Source organism: Eschrichtius robustus, chromosome X (genome assembly GCF_028021215.1).
Source record: "Eschrichtius robustus isolate mEscRob2 chromosome X, mEscRob2.pri, whole genome shotgun sequence".
Taxonomy (NCBI): Eukaryota; Metazoa; Chordata; class Mammalia; order Artiodactyla; family Eschrichtiidae; genus Eschrichtius; species Eschrichtius robustus.
The window spans coordinates 12,314,334-12,338,201 of record NC_090845.1 but is presented as its reverse complement, the minus strand read 5'-3'; the positions used below and the strand labels follow the sequence as shown (position 1 = coordinate 12,338,201).

The 23,868-nt window shown below is 40.0% G+C and overlaps 1 protein-coding gene across 3 annotated transcripts in view; it reads right to left on the bottom strand.

The window, feature by feature from the left end:
* Positions 1 to 23,868, bottom strand: part of GLRA2 (glycine receptor alpha 2) — a 185,195-nt gene that overhangs the window by 104,984 nt on the left and 56,343 nt on the right. For all 3 annotated transcript variants that reach the window (XM_068533456.1, XM_068533455.1, XM_068533457.1), the window contains exons 4-7: positions 23,427 to 23,650; positions 5,812 to 5,894; positions 2,987 to 3,124; positions 1,155 to 1,369 (exon numbers count right to left, since the gene is read on the bottom strand). In XM_068533456.1, coding sequence (XP_068389557.1) covers positions 1,155 to 1,369; positions 2,987 to 3,124; positions 5,812 to 5,894; positions 23,427 to 23,650 — 660 coding nt within the window. The remainder of the gene's footprint in view (positions 1 to 1,154; positions 1,370 to 2,986; positions 3,125 to 5,811; positions 5,895 to 23,426; positions 23,651 to 23,868) is intronic.

The window sequence follows — 23,868 nt, the reverse complement described above, 5'->3', positions numbered from 1 at the left end:
TTAACTATTTTCCCACTATTCAACCCGACTCCATTATAGCCACAGGCCTCTTCCGTACGCCATCTTATCTTCCAACATAGGAGATAATGTGGAACATTACATAACATTTCTCATCATGTCAGTTGCAGCACAACTGAACATAAGCCCAAGCCAGCCAAGATAGGGGATTACATCTCAGTTATTTTCTGGAACTGAGTTTTGGAGGGACTGCTAAACCAGTATGAGACAGTGTATACTGAATACTAAATTGAACTCAGATTCCTGGAAAATTGAGGCTAATGGCTTAATGTACTCAGTGAAAGGGGGAAATACACATAGGCACATTTTGGGGCGCTGGGGCATTTCACAAGCAGAACATTTACCCTTACTTGCTTAAGCAATATTTACAAATGCAGAGGGCCGCTCTTAATAAAAATAGATTATGCAGCCATTATGATTTCTTATTCAGGGTGCTACAAAATGTCTTTCTGTCCCCAATATCCACTCCACACTTCTCTGTCAACCTGCCACAGTAGCCAGAACTTTCACCATCGTCAGTGAGTCCACTGTCCTTCTCTAGGTAACTGTGTCACTCAGAATAGTAGTGTTATTAGCCATGAAGGTAAATTAAGGCATAGCAAACATCCATGTGTCTGATTTGATGCACCCTCATACTGCACCTTTATTTCTTAGGTATACTCATTGCATATGGCTTTTCTGTGTAAATTTGCAGGAGATTAAGTCAGTCTTTTATTACTGTAAATGACTTCACTGAGCATGTGAATCACAATAGCCTCCCCAGTAACTACTTGACAATACAACGTAGGTTGCATCAATCTTACTCCAGTTCCTGCAAGCTTCATGCCTCATAAACAACATGAGGTCAGAAGTACTCAAGGGCTTCTTAGAATTCCTGAGACATGTTTCTGCCTCCACTCATTCCTCTTCTCTCTCAACCCTGAATCCCCTTTCCCCTAATTGATCTGATTATGAAGCTCCCCCATGTCCTCAGAGCTCTAACTCTCAAACTCAGCTTTCCATTCTCTTCTTACTGCGTTTGCATCTCCAACAGTGCCGCAGGGTAGCAAACATTTCTGCCTTCACAGAATTCTCCAGCCCGTAGACCTTTGACAAACCTCTCAGGTCACTGGTTGTCAAGTGAGGAGATTTCTTACCTTTGGCAGAGATGCCCTGGAGCCTGAACTCTGGGTGGTCATCGTTAAGACTGTCGTGATGCCCAGTGCAACTCTGGCAGGGGCTGCATCCATGTTTATCCAAAAAGAGACCCAGGACAAAATGACTATCAACAGACTGGGGATGTACATCTGGATCAAGTAATAGCCCATCTGGCGTTCCAGGTGAAACTTAACCTCGATGCAGGTAAACTTTCCTGGAAACAGGAAGTGATGATTTAAAATCCAATTTGAATTTATCTTTCCCATTCCAGCCTCCCACTTTATTTTTATTAAAAAGGAGCATTAAAGATGGATTTGAAAGATTGCACAAAACGCTGACACTACACACCCAATTCAACTCTTTTCCAACTCAACCCGTAATGGAAATGACAGTGTGAGAACGAGTGATCTAAAGAGTCACTGGACCAAAACCATGTGGCCTACTTAATTTTCAAATCTGTGCTTGTTGCAGCCTGATTATTTAGACAGAGCTTCAGAATTTTCTAGACTATCCATTGGAAAGAAAATATTCATGTTTTGTGGGGGTTATAGTATGTAATATATAGGATATAATATATAACCTACAGCATATATGTATAGCATATGCTACACAGCATATAATATATAACATATAATATGAAATAGTTGAAACCATTCCTTCCTAAGTAGTAAAGTTCACATGGGGCTCCTAAAGGATTTGGATAATTGTGTATCTATCTTTGTGTTACCAATAGCAAAAGAAAAATATACATTTGTAGAAACCATGAATATAATCTAGTCACTGTAAAAATTTCATAACCTCCTGGGTAATTGCTTGAGGACATTTAGAATAGTCCTAGAATCTGTTTACAGTGTTGCATTGCCTATAAAATACAGTGCATATAAAGATATTAAAACTTGTAACATACTATTAAGAGACAGATGTTCCTGCCCCTTACCACTTTCCTTCCTCTTTAATTGGCTTGGAGTTAGAAACACAGAAGGTAATTTAGCTTAGCTCACACAAATTATGAGATAGGGTTGGGTTCTTCTTGGCCAGGAAGAACACCTTAGAGTCAGGTTTTAGTTATTTCATAGGAAGCATTGTTGACTTCTGGAACAAGTGTTCATGGGCCAGAGCAGTCACTGAACAAACCATCATGTCTCGACTGCCTCTCTTTGATCAGCTGTGTGGCATCAAAGACGAGGGCGTTCATAGGAAAAGCTATCAACTTTACTGGGCGGGCATAATCTTCCAGGGAACAACAGATGCCCACTTGTTGCTGCTACCTCACATTCTCCCCCTGCCCCATGTGTCTGTCAGCACCACTGACAATGCATGACTTTAGAGCCAGCTGACTCCCCGCAAGCTGATTTTCATGCACGCTGTCTATAGGACTGGAGAGTACAACAGCTGTATTTCTGGGTTTGCAAAGACCTATGTTATTATTTCTGTCTTCCACTAAAGCAGAGAGTGCAAATTGACCTGAGGAGCTAACGTCAAGAATGGATGCTGGGAATGGGCCAGAATTCATACACTTCCTGCACCATTTACAAGGTCTCATACACTTTTCCTCAGACTCATTTGATAGTAGATGGTCAGCAAGAGAACAGCAAAAGATCCCCAAATCTCTTTCCTTCTCTCCCTCTTTTGGAAAAATTATCTGTTGGGCTCCCTGACCTGTTCGAAAGGATATAGGCATCTTATGTGTTGAGGGGATTTTGAGCCAAGCCCAGGACAGTGCCTTGTAGCTCCACTTTCTTGGTAAATATGCAGCAATTAAGGTGGTGGGATATATACTCCAAGTGGCAGATGGAGCCCACTTGGGTTTAGCAGCTCAAAGGAAACTTACCAGTGTTGTAGTGCTTTGTGCAGTAGCCGAGCTCCTTCTCTTCTTTCAAAATGAACTGAGGCAGGGTCAATCCTTCAGCAACTTGAACTGGACCATCACTTAACCACTCAAATATCAGGTCATTCATCGTGTACCCAACTGGAGTAAACAAATCAGAGTGAAAAATTGAATGCATCTTTCCAAGAAAGCTTGAAAGTCTAGCCATATAAAGAAACAAACAAGGAAATCATCTAAAGCAGACATGCTCAGTCAATTCAAGAGCAGTTTTTAATAAAAGAGCTGCAGTCATCATGACAACTACATGTCATTGGAGCCAAAGAAATGGCAGACAGCAAGCTATTTCTGAATGATTTTTTTTTCTGTGTAATGGGAGAATGGAATTTATGAAGTCCATTTTTCTTCTGCCCACTCTATCCACTAAATGTTTCTGAAGAACAAACAAGTAAACAAACAAAAATCCTTTGAAGATTGTCTTTACTTGAAAGGGCTGTGTCTGTGGATATCCATTAAGACAATGCAGTTCATGGCACCAGTATTAGTATTTCAAATGAAAAGCATTCCTTTTTTTAAAAAAAAAGAGAATGGATTTATCACAGGCCTGCTTAAAATATTTCCATTGCAAACTTGGCCCCTCTCCTAGGGTCTGTTAGCTTTGTTTTGAGAAAGTTTATGTTCAAGTCCTTATGGTCAATCCTCAGTTACTTTAGCAAGTGGGGAAGGCTATAGGCAGGTAACCTAAGAGGAAGCTGTGGGATATGCAAATCAAGCATATTCATTTGTGCTAGTGTCTTGCTAAAGGGGCCCACACATCACAATGATTAATGTGAAGCAAAACAGATTCTCTGTTATATAAAGTCATATTGTTATATGACTTTTGAACCATCCAAAGTAAGATTGTTATCAGTTTAGTAAACCAAAGTTAGCTCTTAGTCTCCAAGCTCCTGCTAACTAGGTCATTATGTCAAGGGCTTCTGGGTTTTTTACACCCCGGAAATGAAGGCTACTCTTTTTTCAGGCATCAGTTCTCTCCCTTCTTTCTTTATTTGTGATATTTGAACTCTAAAAGGAGATTGAGGAGGACAAGGGTTATTATGTGAGGTTTTGGCTGGCCAGTAACCTCAGCAAGTTTATTAAGTTTATAGATTCTTATTCTTGTTTACTGCAAGGTAGTGACTCACCAAAGCTACCCAGAAATCAATGGCAAAGTTAATTGGAATCTACTTTCCTCTTTCTTTGGGCTACCTTTTCCATTCAAAGCCAGAAAATAAAAACAAGCAAGGAATCACAAAGGGGACTTCGTATAAGCACTGATGGTCCACAGAGAGAATGGCCAACCCTATCCCTTCCACATCAGTGCTGCATGAGCCCTTCTTGGGTATCTCCACCAAATACTAGAAGCTTGCCAAACACCCCCTATTCTTGTCTGGTCGGCTTCTTGCTGACCACTACAATAATAGTCCTTGTCAGCCACCCGGAAACCCCAGCTGGGGGCAAACAGAAGAGGTAAAGATGTGGGGAAGGAGGACGTAATATGAGGGTAGAAAAGTAAAGAGCAATTCCCACCCTTCACAGTCAAAGTCAGTGGTAAACACATCACTGCTTCTTTGATTTCATTACTTCTAGGTCCTGCAAGGACCAAGCATATTTACTAATTGGAGTTTTTAAGCCTTGGAGGAGCCTCAGAGGACCGCTATGGTTGCTGTTTTATAGAGAAACTAAGCGTTGGGTTGAGTCCGGGGAGAGGTGGGAGCAGTAGAGAAGCCACAAAGAAGGAATCATTATGTAGGAAAAAGTTTTTCTTAACTGTCTTCTCAAGAGAAGGGGCGATAGGGAAAAGGTGAATATATAAAGCCTATTGTAAGCCAGAAATTCTCATTTTATTCCTGACAACTTCTTCAAACAAGGATGTTTCATTATTTTGTTTATTTCTGTAGGAAGTTTCAAGGGAAATCTACAGTGATTTTAAATGATCAGAAGGAAACCCTGTCACCGCCTCTTTTTTAATAATAGTTGATATGTCTTTTTACATTTGTTATTTTTCTAAACCAAGAAGTCAAAAGTATTTTCTTGCCCCTGCCTCATTAAATCTCCTAACATCCCTGTAGGTCAGTAGCACTTATTATTCCCTGCATTTTACAAACAGAGAAACTGACAGAGCAAGCCAGAAAAAATTTCATGTCTCCTGTCTAAAAATCCCATTACCTTGGAGGCATCAGCAACTTACGGCACATGTCAAAGATTTCAGTGGCATCAGGGCCACGGCATAAAGGGGACAAAGTAGTAGCATTTTTCTATTCCCTTCACCAGGCCTTTGGCTATCCATTGCCCATCTAAGCGAGATGCCTTTATTCCGTATCATCTCATGCCCCTCAGTTTTGCATCCTCCTCTGGCTAAGGCCCCTGCGTCTTGTCCTCAAATCAGTTATCCCTTCCTGCCAAAATTCCTTTGGGGTGAAGGTCTATACAAGCATAAGATAGAAGGAAATACAATTTTCTGACTAGAATGTGATTCATTATAGAGGTTAAATGACTAATAATCTTAATGTTCCCAGGAGACATGTTCATTTCAAAGAAAAGCTTACTAAATCAGGCTCATTTTTTGAGGAAGGGCAAGTTATTTGGCATTTTACCTCGAAAAATGGTCTTCGCTCTATTGGATATAAGACATGCACACACACTTTTGCTTGTCCTTCCCTTAAGGACCTCGGGAGTTGTTAAGTAGGTAGAGAATGAGTCTTACGGGTTTTTTCTCCTTAATGACACATTGAAAGAACCAGGTCATTGGTTAAAACAAGCAGGTGGTCATTTCAGTAGTAGTGACTTACAGCTCTCCAGCTGCATTGTACATGTCTGGACATCCATTGGAAAATTCTTCAAGTCCATGGGACAGGATAAGGTCAAGGTGAGCCTTAGCAGAGAAAAAAAATTTTAAAAACAAGTTTTAAATTTTTGAGGTCTGGTTCTTGAGAAGCAAACCAAAAACACATTTGGCATTAAGCAGAGTGACACTGATTCAAGTACTGAAGTCTCAGCTCTCACTCAGGACAATGCTTTCTAATTTTCAAATGAACAGTAGTCATTGGTAAATTTTTAAAATACTATAGAATTTTGCTGTAACCCCATACTCTCCACTTCCCATCTTCCAGCCTCTGAGTCTCATCTCCCCAGTGGCACTGGTCTCAAGTTTATTCTAGAATCAAGAAGAGCACTGAGAAATAGTGTAACAAGAACCGTGGGCTCTTCTTACACACACTGATGTCCAAAAGACGTAAAGTTTATACTGCTTTAGAATTGGACAGGTGGGCTTTGCTTCAAAGACAATAAATGATGTGATAAGCGTAACTGGTTGTGATAAGTATTCGTTCTCCTTCCATCAGGTGGGCAAATACTTCAGTATCTTTTCATTTGCTAACTACATGGATAGGTCAGTTGTACATTGTAGCATTCATTCTAGAATTTTGACAAATCTGGAGCGGGTAATCCTTGATCTAAAAAAAAATAAAAAAAAACAAAACCATTTGAGGATGGTGGCTTGTATAAATACATAGTCTTCTCCTCTCTGCACCCTGGGGGGACTACTATGCTCCCCCTTTCCTTAACTTTCCAAGCTCCAGCCAGCTCTGATTAAGTCTTTTATCAGGATATTGATTAAGCCACCACCTCTTTTCTACTATTTCCTTTTTTAGTCCTCAAGGAAATGGTACACACCTCTTGCTCTTCAGTTTTTCTATACCTCGGAGATTCAAGGGAGGAAATTAAGGTTGAGAATCAGCAGACCTGTGTTCCCTTTCAAGTACTGCCTCCAGCTGCCTCTGTCCCCAAAGCAAGACCTTAAACTCAATAAACACGCATCCTCACCAAATGATGGGGTAGGATCAAATGATGCTTATTGCCATTTAGCTCTAGTACTAGAATCCATGTTATTCTGAAGTTCACTGCTCCAAGTTCTGTTCATTTTCTCTCAAACATCTTTTCTATCCATAGACCCTTCTGACTCTTACACCATTGCCTAAACTCTCCCTTTCTGTCATGCTCTCCCCTCCTGGGTCCCTTCTCTTTCCTTTCTCAGCTTCATGTTATACCTTCTATACAAGCCAAGACAAAATAAAAAAAAGAGTGGCCCAGTTATTTTAAAGAAAGAAAAGATTGGGGATTTGAAGTGAGGTTAGACAAAGAATCCATGCTGACAATCTTCAAAATCATCAAAATACAACAGTGACTGGGAAAAGCAAGATACAAAACAGTGCAGTATAATCTCAATTATGTAAATATGTTTTCAGTATTGGAAGTAAACCCAACACTATATTAAGAGTAGATATTTCTGGTTGGTGGGATGATTCTTTTTTTTTTTTTTACTCTGTTCATTCTGCATTATCTATATTGACAAGTGTAGGCTATTCTAAGATGTCCGTCTTTATGTAATTAAACATGCCTTTCTTCAAACAATAGCTGAAGGGTAAAATTATTAAATTATGTTTATTCAATAATGTTTTGCTATATTATAATTATATTATTATTATTAAAATTTTGCCACAAACATACAGTATTTCATCTTCATTGTTAAATAAATTACCTACCTTCTCTGAGCTATTCTGAGAACACAAATACCATGTTTCTAAAGGGAAAACAATAGTTTTGGGTTCTAACCATCTGAGTTAAAATAACATTTTAGACAGGAAAAATAATTTTTGTCAGTTGTGGAGTTCATTTAGAGATATCAGTATAAATATAGTTAAAGATATTTAAATTTCTTCCCAGCATAAAGACTTTTTTTTTGAGATTTTATTTTATTGAGATCAATGCCATGAACTCTTTAAAGTAAGGGAAGAGTAAAAGAATCAAAATGAAAATCTCTAATAATCAAAAGTAAGGGAAGAGTAAAAGAATCAAAATGAAAATCTCTAATAATCAAAAAATTTAAAAAATTTGACACTTTATTAAGAGAGGGGAATCTCAAAAGGATCTGTGGGTTTAAAACTGTTACTAACACAGTAAAAGAATCTATTTATTCTTTTCTATTTTTTTAAAGAGGAAATATTTACATCAAACAAAAATATGTCCATCATATAAAAATAATCAGAGGGCATGTGTATAGTTTAAGTGAATCAAAACTAGAAAACTTGGAAATTTCATTATGATTTTGAAAAGTTTACTTTTGAGAAATTAGAAACTAATAATAGCAAAAATGAATACAGCTTAAAAACATGCAACAGGAAATTCAGTTGTATTTTGTTTGCTATTGGAAACAACCCAATTTTAGTATTCTTAATCATAGGTTTGCTGAATACAATTCTTTTGTGAAGTGAACTTTTCACATTTATTTAGGGAGAAGAGGCTTCAGACACGATATTTCTGCCTTTGTGGCAGATCTAACAATCCTATAGGGACCCAGAATTCTTGGGGTCAAAACTGTTAACAGCCATGGAAAACCCCCCTGAGAGAAATTCCCAATGAGCATGAAACTCTCTCTGAATTTTGTCTCAGCTGAGAACTCAGTGGGTATTTCCCTTCTTCCTTATTTGTTTTTCTAATTTCCTTTCTAGGTAGGTTTTGTATGGGAACCCAATGGGTGCCAATAACAAGGAGGCAAGTTAACAGCTCCCCACTTTGCTAAATCACGTCATCCGCTGAGCAAATGGGAAGCGATTGGAAAGATCTAATCAGTTCTTTCATGGCCAAGAGAGCCCATAATTTATGACGTCTAGTGTACCACACATCTGCAGGCCTAAAACTCAGACTTGCCTTTTACTTACTTTTCTCCTTTTCATTGAAGTATATATTAAACACAGTAAAAATACACAAATCTTAAGTTACAGCGTGATACCTTTTTGCATCTATACCCACCTGTTTAACAAGCACCCAGACCAGATTTAGAATATTCCCATCACCCCCAGAACATTCCCATGTGCTCTCTTCTCAGTCAAGAACTTTCAAAAGTAACCACCACTGCTTTTTTTAAAAACTATTTTTTAATTTAAAAACATGAGTTTTGGGGAAAGAACGAGACGTTATTATTTTGTACAGAGATGCAGAAATTGCACCAAATCAGACTGACACATACAACATATACTAAGATGTGAACTATTTTTATCCCCTTTACTCTGGCTCTCCATCTTTTTTTGGGGGGGGGGTCTCACAGAATTAAGTATTTTTATTGAAAGTCAGATTTTCTGCTAGCAGACACTGCCTACAGCATGTCAGATTTGCTCTCCTCTTCCTCACCATCTAAAATATTAAGGCCATTGCGTGTGAAGGCAGTGAGCTGAGGCCACCCATCTTCCATTTGACTTTTCTTAAAGAACTCATTTCCTGAAGCATTGTCACGCATCCCCCACTGTCACTGTGGCGACATGCATGCATTCAGGGCGCCCCTGCTCCTGTTTGCACAAGGGAAGGAATAAAGTTCCCTTACAGAGGCCCTACTTCTTTATAGAGAGTACGAAGGCTGAGTGAACATTTTGATTTTAAAGGCAAGAGGGTAAGACAAAGCACAGGAAGTCAGCTTCCCCCCAAATCTCCCTCCCCTTCCTTACTACTGTCCTGTTCAGTTCACCTTGCCATCAAACCAGCTCTTGGGTTTATACCTTACTTAAAGTTTAAAAGACTGATAGATGCAGACATTGTAAGCTGAGTTAATGTTATAATTTTTTACGTCAAATATATTTTTTAATTTACTTATTTCTCTCCTACGCAAGGTTCTTCCCTTATGCAAAAACCACAAAGGCTACAACTCTCTCTTTTTCACCATCTAAAATAATGCCTTGAACAGATTAGGTATTCAATGAATATTTGTTGAGTAAATGAATGAATCTTCATCCTCAAGCTCTGTGGGAGAACTTAAGGCTTTTATTCAGCAGAAATGGGAAAGGACAAAGAATTTAGAAGAGAAGAAGGGTCATCCGAGCCCACGGGGTGTTGCCAAATTCCCAGACCGGCAAAAGAAGCCAGAAAGCTGGCCTGGCCCTTTCTGTAAGTTGCTAGCATTTCTAGTGGGAACTAGAAATAAGGCAAATCAAGCTGCAAGAAAGCCCGGAAGCCCTGTCCACCTGTCCTTGAGCCTTGCTCAGGTAGCTGGGTCCACGGCCAGGACTGTTCTCCTCTTGCTAGAAGCATGCGGACTAATCACTTAACTTTATAACGTCATGGCAGACAGGAGGTTCCTTGACTCACAAAGCAACTACTCGTTCATAAGGCACTCAGTATTAGAAGTGGAAGTCCATTCCCAGCAAAAGATTCTTGAGGGAAAAAAAGCCATTTGAAGAGAAAACGAATTTTCAGGTGGAATTACGAATTGTCATTAGGGATCTTCCTGCTTCAGGCAAAGATTGCCAGTATCCTCTTTTGAGAGAGTTAATTCTGATGGTTATAGTCGTCTGTCTTGTTTGGAAAGGAAGGGTAAAGGTATGCTTCTGTGTTTCAGGAAAAGCAAGAGTCTCAGGTATATTGCTGCTGTTCCTCTGTCAGAGACCATGCTTAGCACACGCTGTGTAGCACACTGCAAACCCTAGCAGTACACGGAAATATCAGAGGGGGTAGAACCTATGGTGTTCTTTAAGGATTAAAATACTTAATAAGGAAAGATAAAACTTCAAGTGATGTCGATAGTATTGATAATCATTCTCTGAGCACCTGCTGTAGGTCAGGTGCTCTCATTATTTTGCAGTCATGGGGTGCCATCCCACGAGGCACACAGCATTCTCTCTGTCTTTGAGATAAGCACATTGGAGCTCAGAGAGGTTAAGCCGCTTTCCCAAAGTCACAAAACCAGTAAGCAACCGAAGTTAGATTTGAACCCAACCTTGATTGATGTCAAAGCTTATTTATTATTTTCCACTCTACCACGTTTCCTCCTTAGAAAAAGAATCTGTTATCATCCTCTTCTGTCTGTGAAGCTAGCAGAATAGGTTGTAGACCTTTCATTTTTTCTGCAGGCATCCCGGCTTCCCGTGACTTTTCCTTTTAAAAACTCCTCCAGCCTCTCCTGGCCACCTCACAGAGGAGAAGCACCATTGACTGGGGATCCGGGGGCCTGGGTGGTGGACCAGGCTTACAGAGAAAGAGCAATTTGACCTTAACTAAATCTCTGGGCCTCATTCCTCACCCACGACCCCATCCTGCTCAAAATCTCTATGATTCTAAACTGTAAGTGACAGTGACCAGCATGAAGGTTTCCTCTTATAGGTGAATTTCCACTCTTGAATATGATGAAAGCCTTAAGTCCAAATAATAATGCTTCTTAAAATTGGAACTTTCTGGCAGTCTGGGTATATAGGTGAGATATTTGTTGCCCCCATAGGGCTTTGTCATCCAACATCCTAGAATGCTATCCACTCTTTCTCCAAGAACATAAGGACAGCCTTACTGTACAATGTAGGTCTGTTGACCCTTTCCTCTCAGGTGTACCTGGAAATCTCTAAACCATGTGACATTCTAATGTCAGGGAGATTTGACAGGATGCATCATGTATTGAACAAGAGTGTCCTCCTAACCTACCTAGACCTTAAGTGAAATTAGCGTGGGGCAAGTTAGAAGTCAAGTTAAATGTGCATCACTTTTTTAAGATTTTTTTGACGTGGACCACTTTTTGAAGTCCTTATTGAATTTGTTGCAATATTGCTTCTGTTCTGTGTTTTGGTATTTTGGCCACGAGGCGTGTGGGATCTTAGCTCCCCAACCAAGGATCGAACCTGCACCCCCTACATTAGAAGGCAAAGTCTTAAGCACTGGACCACCAGGAAAGTCCCAAATGTGCATCATTTATACAACTCACACATATGGGGAGAGGGAGGGAAGAGTTAGAGGAGTCATTGGATTAAAAGACCCCACCAGGCTGGTTGTCTGATCAAGATCTCCTTTAGCACCATGGGTTTCAAATTCTGGTGGGCGTAAGTGTCATCCAGAGGGCTTGGTAGGAATGCAGGTTCTCAGGCCCTCCTGAGGAGCAGCTCAGGTAAACTGATGCTGGTCTTGTGGAGCACATTTTAAGAAGCTCTACTTCAGCATGTCCCAAGGGAGGACTTTTATTTACTGTCCCTGTGATGGACTAAAAGGAGAAAAATTTGAAAGGGAAATAGGAAGGGATTGAGAAAGGGGTCTGTGATTTTTCAGTAGCTCTAGCACTCTCTTTGGAAAATATGACTTTCTATTTGAAACCAGGTCCGGACAATGAGGCCCAAGTAGGCTTCTAAGTGATTGGACCGGGGGTAGAGAGACAAGGGGGGTTAATCACGAGCCTCAGTCACCATGGAGTGGCATGCTGGTAAGGTCAAGGCAGTAAAAACAAGGTCAGTTCGTTGGCAACCAAGAATATGGTGGGTGTGGCTAGAAAATTGGGAAAGCTGCTAAGAGGGGTGGAAGGTACAGCAGAGAAGAACCCAGACCAGATGCTTATTAACACACACGAGTGTGCAAAGGTGGACAGTGGAACTCTACTCAGGGCGCTGTCTCTGGTCTCTGACTAGAAAAATCAGCCACCAAGAAATTTCAAAGGAAATTGGGGTGGTGGCTGCAACATTCACTGGATGACCCCCAACTAAAAATTTACAAAAGCTCCTGGTACTGAGCAGGGAGGAGGTCAGAGCGTGCAGGAAGACCAGCTCCAGGTCTTTAGTGAGGAGGGATTCGTGTTAAACAGAACTCCACCTGGGCTGTGATCTAGTACATCCATTTAGCAATTTTTGGCAAGCATTTATTGAGTGTCATGCTTATCAGACACTTGAAATAAGAGTTTCTCTCTTGAAGGAGATCATAGTTTAACATTACTAAGATATTATTAATATATATGTGTATATATGTGTGTGTGTACATACATATATTCTTTTAATGGAGTCTATCCCAATAGTTCTGCATTTATTATTCAACTTTTTAAAGTTGTTTTCAAATTCTCATTTAAAGAATCCTTCCAGATTATGTAAATCAGACATAGCTGAACTAAATCAAATAAAAGGCTTTTCATGACTCCCTTGGGGCCTAGATAAGCGCTCACACTGATTGGGTAGAGCAGATAACCTACCCTTCCAGACCTAGGTCCTGAGAGGGCCCTTTGGGTCTGTCAGGAAAGTATGACTTGCAATAATCACTTGATGATCCTGAATCAAAACTCAAGGTACCCGCGAAAGGATCTTTGTCCACAGAGAACAAAAGTAATTGGTCCAAGTTTGGCTAGGCAGGCAAGGCATGAAATGTGGCTGTGCTTTTTTATGTAAGTAAAGGTTGAAAATTCATGGCTGCCAAGTATAATGAGCTAATAGACATTTAGCTAAAGGCTTCCATGACTATTAAGATGCAAATCTAGGGAGAGTATAGTGTTTCAAGTACCCTTAGTCGTTTCCTCCTTTGTGTATATGAGTTGATAGATTCTCAGGTTCCCTGCGGATATCCCTGAGAGCAGACTTTGATACTGAGAGTATCAAGCGGAAGGATGAACCTAGGTGGATAATGGGGCTCGGAACCCTGTGGCTAGGACACCAGAGAGAAATCATTTTTCCAGTATTGTCTAGGGCTGAAACTAAACCCCAGGTTGGTCGTAAGCTGTGCAGTTAGACTCTATCCCCTTAGTTAATTCCAAATAAATATAAAACCTGTTTTTCCATGTTGACCTTGGGATTTTCAGGAGATGAATGGCAACACTGCTGGTTCATCAGCTGTTCTACTCCTCTCCCCTGATTAAAATGCCAGTGGCTGACTAGGAAGGTCCATGTTTACCAAACATTATAAAGGCATCACAGAAAATACCCATATGCATTGAGCAGTACTAGCTGGGAAGGACAGAAATACAATATCTGCTCCCATCTGTGCCTGGTCGCTTCAGAAAATGTGCACACATATGGTGGGCCCATGTTAATTAAGTCCAAACATGGATTGGATTCAACTTGGAGAGCGACTGATAAATCTGCAGCTAAAACTTTTCCAAATGTTTTGATATTTCCTGAACAAAAATGTTTTGAAGGTGGTGAATGGGAGAGGGCTAAATGGAACACCATCAGAAAGAAGAGCTGAAATTATCAAAGATTCATATAACCAATTCTGCCCACAGTTTAGTTACATTTTAAATTTCAGTCATATCACAGCTAGTATTTATTTATACAACCAAATATTCATGAAGATAAAATGTTATTAGCCTGCACATTAAAATAATGACAACTGACTTGTCCACAGTCACTCTATTGCCTCAGTTCACAGGTATTTAATGGTGACGCTGAGGTGAAAAAAGAGGGAACAGCACTGTATAGCAATGTTTTATTTGGGATTATTTTACTTTTGGTGAAAGCGAAAAAGAACAAGTGCTTGTGAACTGCAGATATGGTTTTAAGAAAACCAAAGTAACTTTTCATCTGCTGACAGCTGAGAGCAAAATTGTGTTACTTTGCTGGTATTTTGCTGCACTGAGACTTCTGCTGTGGTAACTGGCGGAGAGTTGCTGGCCACTGTTTTTGGTGGCAAAGGTTGGAGAGAGAACGGAGTCTCAGTCAGATGATAGGATGGTCCATTCTTGATTAGATAACACTTTGAAACCAAGCACAATTCCTTAGTTGACTCTTAACAAGCAGCTAAAGAGGGGGCCCAAGCCATTATCTGAAAAAAAGATGCAACTGTCACTTCTGCTAGGAGCGATATACCTCCCAAAGGAAGGAAACCCAAGGCACAGAGAGTAGTCATCTGCTTGGGACTCATGGAAGGTGAGTGGAGCCTGAGTGTAACAGGTACTGAGTAAAGAAATGTCCGTGTGTACGGGTTAGGAAGAACGGGGAGAACTGTCTCGCCACTCCCCTCCCCTTATCCTACAGCCAACCCAGGGTGATTATGACATTCACTGAACATTTAGTATGAATCGGGGACTGAGGAAAACTGCAGATCAAAGAAAAAGTAAGTGACTTCTCATGGTCACTTAGTAAGATTGGATTTGAACCCAAGTCCTCCTGAACTTCAGAACTGACATCTGCCCCACCCCCATAGTGTTGTCTTTAATCCCTTAGCTCACTTTTTGCTTTCTATCTTTCATCTAACTGCTCAAATTTAGCAAACTATCTCCACTAAAGTGAAACATCAAATAAAACATTTGTTCTCTTGTCCTTGGAAAGGGATGATCAATCCCATATGGGACGGCCTTGCTCTGAGTGTGTGTCACGTGTAGAACTTCACATAATTATATATGTCCTTAATTGTCTTTCAGTGACTGTCCAATGATAAATGTTGTATCAGATGTTGGTTTGTAATTTTAAATACCACAAGCAAGGATAGACTTATTGGAAAGACTGTTGAGCTTTGAGGATAGACGATCTTTTCCCATTTTAAAACGGAGTGTCTTTCCTTTGAATTATGTGCTATGAGAATGCACTAAAGTAATTCATGCGTTTCATAAGAGCCATGGTGATGTTATTTGTGTTTATTTTCGGATTAATGCCATCCAGGGAGCCTTTGAAAAGCAGTACTGTGGACCAGGCAGAGGCCCACGTCAACATAAGTTCAGCAGGCTCACCAGGACCTCTGAATTTCCTTTGACTTCCTGCCACAGGAAAATTCAGGTGATTAATAATGGCAGACTAGCCCTCGAACTCTGCTGGCTCAAATCTACCAGGTGATTTCCTTTAGTCTTACATATCCAGTTAATAATTATCCTAGCCAACCATCTTTGTATAATTGTCTGAGAGTATATAAACCCATAATTCATGAACACATTCTAAAATAATATCTCATGGATACTCCTGCTGGTTGAATCAGAGGGTACAAATGATCTAATTTGCGATTGGGAAATTTCTCAATAGGGAGCTCAGTATTAAGTATTTGTCACGCTGTAAAGTATATGTTGACTATAAGGCTGCCTGTTAAACCACAGGTAGTCCCACCTTCCTTACCCCACTCCAAAGTCAGTTCGTCTCCTCAGATATTCAGTTTGGGAGAAAAAGGTTCAAAGATCCAAAAGTAGTTTGAGATAGGCACCTTACAATTCAGAATCTCCTCTTGCTGACTCCCAAACCCTAAGGGACATGAAGGACCCACTCTTATTTCCTCATCCAGAAGGAATTTTGCGGTTTGGGAAAGAGATCATTTTGAGACTTATTATAGACTTATGACGGAGCTAGAAGGAGCCTCAGACTTCATCTCATCTCCTGGTTCAATCTCATTTTATATAGTAAGGAAACCGAGACTCAGAATGATGAACTGATGGGGTTAGAGAGGCTGGTCTTTGAGCCTAGAGGGTACAGTAAATGATGGAAGGAGGTGTGGCGCTCCTGATGCCCTAAGCTACCTTCTTGGTATTCTGTTCTTTGCACCATCACCTTCAGAGCAAACTCTAATGAATGTTAATGCAGTGGAAAGTTACCTCCAAATGGAGAAAAACCTACTGGTTGCTATTGCTAGTCCAATCAGGCAAACAGTCAAGGAAAAGTGGTCGTGCCGCCTGCCATGTATTTCATTGCATAACCCCCTTTTTTTCCTTCAAACAAGGGTAAAATCCTTACTCTGTTGTGTTTGAACCAGTATTACGCCCTTGAGTGTATGTGTATTTCTGAACCCAATCAGGAGCTCAGCAGAGCTTTCCAGCACTTTAAGAGAGTCTGTCATGTACAGAGCACACTTTCTAGACTTTAATGCTTCTACCCTCAGACGCATCGTTTTTGAGGACCACTGTCCAAAAGTGCCCCCTCCGCACCACTTAGCTCAGCTCCTGCCGAAGCCACCGGCATATATGCATGCCAGCACCTCCCACCCTCCCAACCTTGCTTGCCCTAGGAAGAAGGGAATCGTCGTTTCCATGGCATTTTCCAGCACTTCTCTGAAGCCTCATTGCTTAATTCTGATGTGGGCGCTTATGTTACAGTCATTAATTACTGCATTAAGTCAAGTCCCAAAACTAATGAGGATTTGGACACAGATTTGGAAAATGAGAATGTAATTTTGCCTGGATTATAGGATATAAAGATAAACATGGTCCAAATATGCACAGAGAGAATAAATCACAGCTTTGCATAGCTGCCTTCTAATAGAAAATATGGGCTTACGTGTCTCATCACAATTGAGAGTAAGATAATCAAAGTATCACCATTGGTAACATTTAGACAGGTCTTAGTTCACTGTGCATTCTATTTTCAGCTCTGACATCTAAATAAAGAATGTTCTTTTTTCCTATGCCATAAAAATCATCCTATAGCTAAAGTTAGAATCTTTGAAGTTCTTGTATCAGGCTGTAGGATGAGTCAAGGGTGGGAGGCTATGTTAGAAAAGTTGGCCTTTTATGTGTATGGATAGAGTTGGTCATTAGACAGGATTATTTGGGGAGCTCTGTTGGATGTCTGTCTAGAAATCTACGCCCCACCTACTCTCAGTGGTGCCTGTCATCTATCATCAGAGGTAGAAGGCATGTCAATCCCCAAGAGTTCTCTATGACAACTCAGATACTACTGGGACGGTGGGGCACTGAATCATCAACACCTGCAATTATGAATTGAATCAAAAGGAATTAACAAGTAAATCACCTCTAACACCATAAAGGAATAAGTTTCAGGTCAGATAAAGTTTGATGATGAGGGGCACAGATGTGTTGGTGATGCGGGGTGCTGTTGTGGAGGGTCAATCCCATAACTATTTATTGTTTGGAGAACTCTATGCAGTTGGCAGGTAGCATAGGGTCCCTAGGTACCTGGTCAGTAAAATAAAAAGACACTGAAGGCAAACAATAATGTCCGGAGATCGTAGGGATCTATCCTGGTCAGTTTACTCTTTGTCTTAAAGACTGGGACAGAAAGCACAATCATGAAATTACAAGAAAATACCAAGGGCCCTAGAGTACAGGGCAATGCCACTTTTGACTGTCTATGCATATAGCATAGAGTGTATTCTACTAAAGCTTTTAACCAAATCATCTCTTTTTGAAAGCTGAGGAAATAGAGGTTCAGGGAGAGAACAAATTTTCCCTAGGTCACACAGCTAGTTCTGAGGCCAGAGACCCTAGCCCAAGGGTGTTTGACTCTAAAACCCCAGTCTACTATAGTATCAGAAGGAACCAGGATAACATTCAACATCATAAGGTTCAGAGTAGGCACCCCGAACCATACAGCGAGCTGAAAACTGCAAGATGAAGAACATCTTGGTGCTGATTTTACACACTGTAAAATTAAACCAGCAACATAGTTTTGGTGACTAAACATATGTCCACTAACTCTGGTGGGATGAAAATGTATTTCATTTTCAAAAATGAAACAAAAACAGTGAGGTAATCCCTCCATCCTTCTAAAAATGGTAGCCATTTGTTTATCATGTTAACAAATGTGGGAAAAAGCGACTGATTTAAGTTGTAGCAAATATGATTTAAGTTATATAAGGAGGAATTTCTGCACAATGTTAGAGTAACTTATTATAAGATCCAAGGAGAGAATATAAAATCTCCTTGTCTGAAGGTCTTTAAAAATAGAGTAAGTTCTCAACAGGTTGCCTGAAGGTAAGGAGTTGACTTAATAACTTTAATGGGTCTTTTCAGCCCTTTAATCCCTGGGATAGTGAAAGTTTTCAGAAAGTAGATATGCTATATAAGCTATACATGCTGTATAAAACTATCAAATGAGCTTCCTATTTGAAGGTCAATTGTGGCATCTTGAATTTAAACAGTCTTTTTAGACATTTGCGAAATTTGAAGATACTTTATATTCTCATCTTAAATCTTACCTTCTTCCTCCACTAGTCCTTTGAAAATTGAGTCCCCAAAAGGTTGGTTCGAAAATGACATGTGTTTGGTGTTGTATTTGTTTGTGTCTTTGGATTTGAGTTGGAGTAAATGAAGAATTAATGTGGGGTAGGAGATGATAGCTCTGAAATAGAAGTCAAGAGCTTTGATTCTTGTCCTAGCTTTCCTATTTATGGGCGCCATTATTTTAGCTCATTTAACTTTTTAAAGAAGTCACTTCCTCATCAGTAAAACAAGGATATTTTGCTCTGTAATACCTTCAATTTAAAAAAAAATCCTATGCTTCTATAAAAGTCAGAGTTTCGGCAGAAAAGTCTCAGAAGCAGTGGGAAGTAAGGGAAGAAAACAAATATTAGCAAAGACATTGTGGACGTGTGAGATCAGCTGCTCCTCTTTAAAAACGCTCACCCTCTCCTTTTCTCTTTCATATTGCACACCATAGGTCATGATGCCCTGACTTCTACTACAATTCATTATACTCGATTCAGTAAATATTGTTTGAGCACTAATATGTATTATACTCAAGGCTCACCTCGTAATTCCACTGTGGATTCAGGCCTTTTAAAGTAATATGAATTTAGAATTTGACTGTCTCTGAAGAGGGTATACAAAGCAAGATGTGTGTCCTTGTTTACACTTTGGTCAAGAATGGTCAATACTTAATGGGGTGGGTCAACAAAAAACTTGAAAACAGAGTAAGATCAAACACATGAGGGAAGTGAATAATTAGAAAAGAAATCAGAGGATAAGTGGACAGAAATAGATTTGACACTTTTTCATCATCAGAGACTATGTCCTGCATCACTGGATAGAAATTTTCTTAAATATTGTTTGAGCACTAATATGTATTATACTCAAGGCTCACCTCGTTATTCCACTGTGGATTCAGGCCTTTTAAAGTAATATGAATTTAGAATTTGACTGTCTCTGAAGAGGGTATACAAAGCAAGATGTGTGTCCTTGTTTACACTTTGGTCAAGAATGGTCAATACTTAATGGGGTGGGTCAACAAAAAACTTGAAAACAGAGTAAGATCAAACATATGAGGGAAGTGAATAATTAGAAAAGAAATCAGAGGATAAGTGGACAGAAATAGATTTGACACTTTTTCATCATCAGAGACTATGTCCTGCATCACTGGATAGAAATTTTCTAACACTGAGCTAAGACCTTTGGTTCCCATTTAAAAGATTTGTTTAAATTTTACTCAGGTGCCTCAGGTGTTTGAATCTGCAGGACATGTATGGATTTCTGGCCTACTGTCACTCCCTTTTTTAAATCTTTGTCTTCTGGCAAACAGATATATTACCTCTTGGGAAGTGTGATCTTGCTTGTTATGAAGTCAATGGGCTGCATAGTTCTCTTTGTGTTTTGTTTGGCCATCAAAGCCTTGGGCTTTGGTTTCCATGCAGAGTTAATTCTACCTCTGCTCCTACAAAGCTAAGAAAGCATATAATTTTTCCCGGCTGAAATGCTACCATCCATTTGCTTTAGGTTTCAGGAAAATTCAAATACAAAACATAACCATAGAACATTATTTTTTTAATGTGGACCAATGTTGAAGTAATTATTAAAATGTGTCAGGTGGAGGCAATTCATGAGTTTATCTTTGGTACTTCTGTTGTATGCCTTCCTTCTATCTTTCTTAACTCTCTTCGTCCTATCTGATTTTTCCTCTCAGGCATCCAACATGCTCTTTCTCACTATTCTTCACAGACATTAAACCTACTATCAGAAAGAAAATTTCGTATCAGCCCTTTATGGCTTAGTATGAATTGAGGACAGCGTATTCCCTCTCCTGGGGGTATTTGCATTGTGAACCTGAGAGTTGAAGGAAAGTCCTTCCTAATGGAATATCAGCAAGGACTTTCCAGCACCTTTAAGACACCAGAAACTGTACTTTAAACTTGAGTTGGACCTGCAGCTGGGCATATATTAGCACTAATTCCTCCTTACCCTCTAGTTAAATTGAGTCCAGTGACTCAAGTAAACAGGAGTGTGGGTGCCGACCCCCAAATTCTAACAATATTTGAGTCACAGAATTCGTTTGCAAAGTTAGAGCCACTTTTCTTTTCCTTCTTCCCTATTTATTCCTACTACTCAATTTGTCTTATGTCTGCCTGCCTTGTTAGACTGGAGCCCTTCCAGGACAGAGACCACATTTCACTCAGCTCTGGATCTCTAGGCCCAGCACAGTGTCTGGCTCATTGAAAACCCTTCCAGGCAAGTAATTAGATTCCTGCAATTCAAATCTGCCAAGAGCTGTGTTTCCCTAAAATGGCGTGCCCAGTTCTCCTACACCAAGGGTCTTTCCCCTGATTTCATAGAATACCCACAATGAAGGGAAAGTCTAAACCAGCCTGCCACAGGACAAACTCCACCCAACCCAAAACAATTGTTGGGGTATTTCAGAGCCTACTGGGAACCAGAGATAGAAGAATTGCCTCTGGATCGAGTCTCAGGAACATTATATTCTTCATGGTTCTAGAATGGAAGGGCCTTTATAGAACAGAAGGAAAAAAAAAAAACCCTGGTTTTATTTCGGCAGTGCATGATGCCAGGTATTTACTAGAGCAAATGCCACCCAAGGCCCAGAGGGTTAGCTGGAGCAGCTGATACCCTGTGCTGCTTTTTATAACTCTCCTTCCCAGCACCATGCTCTATATATGTCCCATTTCATCAGGTCACATCAACTTAGGTTGTGCCCAATACTGCATCTTACACCAAATGCATCACCATGTGGAATATTCTGTGTTTCCTTAAAAATTTTTATAAAAATAAATGTAAAGTTTCTTAAAAATAAAGTGGGGGAAGCTTCCCTGGTTCTTTGTGGAAGCGGTGACTTTGCCACTTTTTACAAATGAGCAGCCTCTTTCCTTCCAAAAGACATTGCAGCTATCTGCCATCAGCAAGCTGTGAAATTACTAGGTTAAGAATGGAATATACAGTACAGACCTAAATTGTATATAGAGTTGTGAAATGCAGTTTTGGTGGTGGTGAGTCTGCAAACTTGTGAAAATCATTTGCAAAGACACTAGCTGTCTTTTTTTTTTTTTTTTTTTTTGTAATAAGATTGGAGAGAAAGGTGGAATTCTCTAAAGGATCTTTAAAATGTCAATATTTATTCAATGTATTCGATTTCTCTCATATACAATACACTGTCTTGGCCCTTTGGGAGGGGTTACAAAAGATGCAAAATCCGCATATCTTGGCCTTAAAGAGCTTATTATTTAGAAAGAATGTTAACTTAAAAGTGCAAACAGCCATCATTTCATTTATTGAGAACATACTCTGTGTCATGAACTGTGGCAAGTATTTTTATTTACTCTATATCAGGGGTTGGCAAACTATGGCCAAAGAGCTAAATCTAGTCCACCACCTGTTTTTGTAAATAAAGTTTTATTGAAACATGGCCACACCTAATTGTTTGAGTACTGTCTATGGCTGTTTTGTGCTATAATGGCAGAGTTGAGTAGCTCTGACAGAGTTGAGACAGTCTGACCGGCAAAGCTAAAATACTTTCCATCTGCCCTTTACAGAAAATATTTGCTGACCTCTGCTGTATATAATTCATTCTCACAAGAATACTCTGAGATAAATATGGTGTTTCCCATTTTCCAATTAAGGTAACTGAAGGTTATAGCTTATGTAACTTAGTAAGTGGCAAAGCTTCAGTTTAATTCTAGGTTTGTCTGATTCCAAAAGTCTATGTTCTTATGCTATATTTGTGTACAGAAGTAGCCAAAATATGGGGTAGGAAGAAGTCAGAGCCTTACAGGTTCACAGAGAAACTATTATTAGAGTTCCAAAAAGGGAGTGATTATTTTGACTGTAGGGTGATAAATATTCTGGAGAAGATCATATTTGAATAAAAAAGCAGAAATGCATCTGAGAAATTTTCTATCCCAAGCTCAAGCCCAAGAAAAGTTAACAGATCAAGATCACATGTTTAGTTAGAAGTAGATCTGGGATTAGAACCAGTTTTCCATTCACTGAGCTCAAAGTATGCTGTCAGTGACGATACTGAGCCATTGAATCTTTGTGTGTGTGGTGTGTGTGTTTAAATGCTATAGAATGGCATAATTATTTGAAATGAGAATTTGTATGTTATTCTCAGTGGTAACTGAACGAAAGGGCCTGCACTTCCTTTATTGAACCGATCAAAAACATATTTGTGGGGCTTCCCTGGTGGCGCAGCGATTGAGAATCCGCCTGCCAATGCAAGGGACACAGGTTCGAGCACTGGTCCGGGAAGATCCTACATGCCATGGAGCAACTAAGCCCGTGAGCCACAACTACTGAGCCTGCGCTCTAGAGCCCACGAGCCGCAACTACTGAGCCTGCACACCTAGAGCCCGTGCTTTGCAGCAAGAGAAGCCACCGCAATGAGAAGTCCGCACACCGCAAAGAAGAGTACCCCCCGCTCACCGCAACTAGAGAAAGCCCGTGCACAGCAACGAAGACCCAACACAGCCAAAAATAAATAAATAAAATAAAATAATAAATAGAAACATATTTGTGCAGATATTTATATGATACCATCACCTACCCACCATCCTACCAAATATATTTTGGTTATGGTGAATTACATTTCTGAGACCATGGGAACCACTGGCACTCTCACCAACTTTAAGTTTAGATAATAAACAAGAGACCACAAAGGATAATATTCATATACATCTTGCCCTGCAGAATCATGCAGCTCTAGGTCAGGAGAAAAATGGAGAAGGAAGCAGGGGACAGCCGAAGGAAGCTTACCTGATACTGTAGAGCACTTTGCCATTTTTTGAAATGCGAAGCAACTTGTTGTCGGTGGTGACATCATGGAAGTTGGCCCCCTTCTCATTGGCAAAGAACAAATCTGGTTTCCAAATGGAGTCCAGCATCGATGGGTCTAAGTCCAGAGAATCATCAGGGTACTCGCTATAAGCCAGCCGTGAATCATTCCACTGTTGTCTCAGAAAAATATTCACTCGGTAGTCCTACAGAAACGCCATGCGTAAGAGTTACTTCTTGCCCACTCTGGCATATTTTCCCCTCACTCTTCTGCCTGATTCGATGCATGCAGTGTTGGTATCTGAGTAAACCCAGCTGTGTATATCTTGGTCAAAATAAACCACTCAATTCTATTAGGAGTGGGAACAGAGGCGAGAAGGAAAGAAGACTTGACCAAACCAGAACACTAATGGAACGAGTTGAG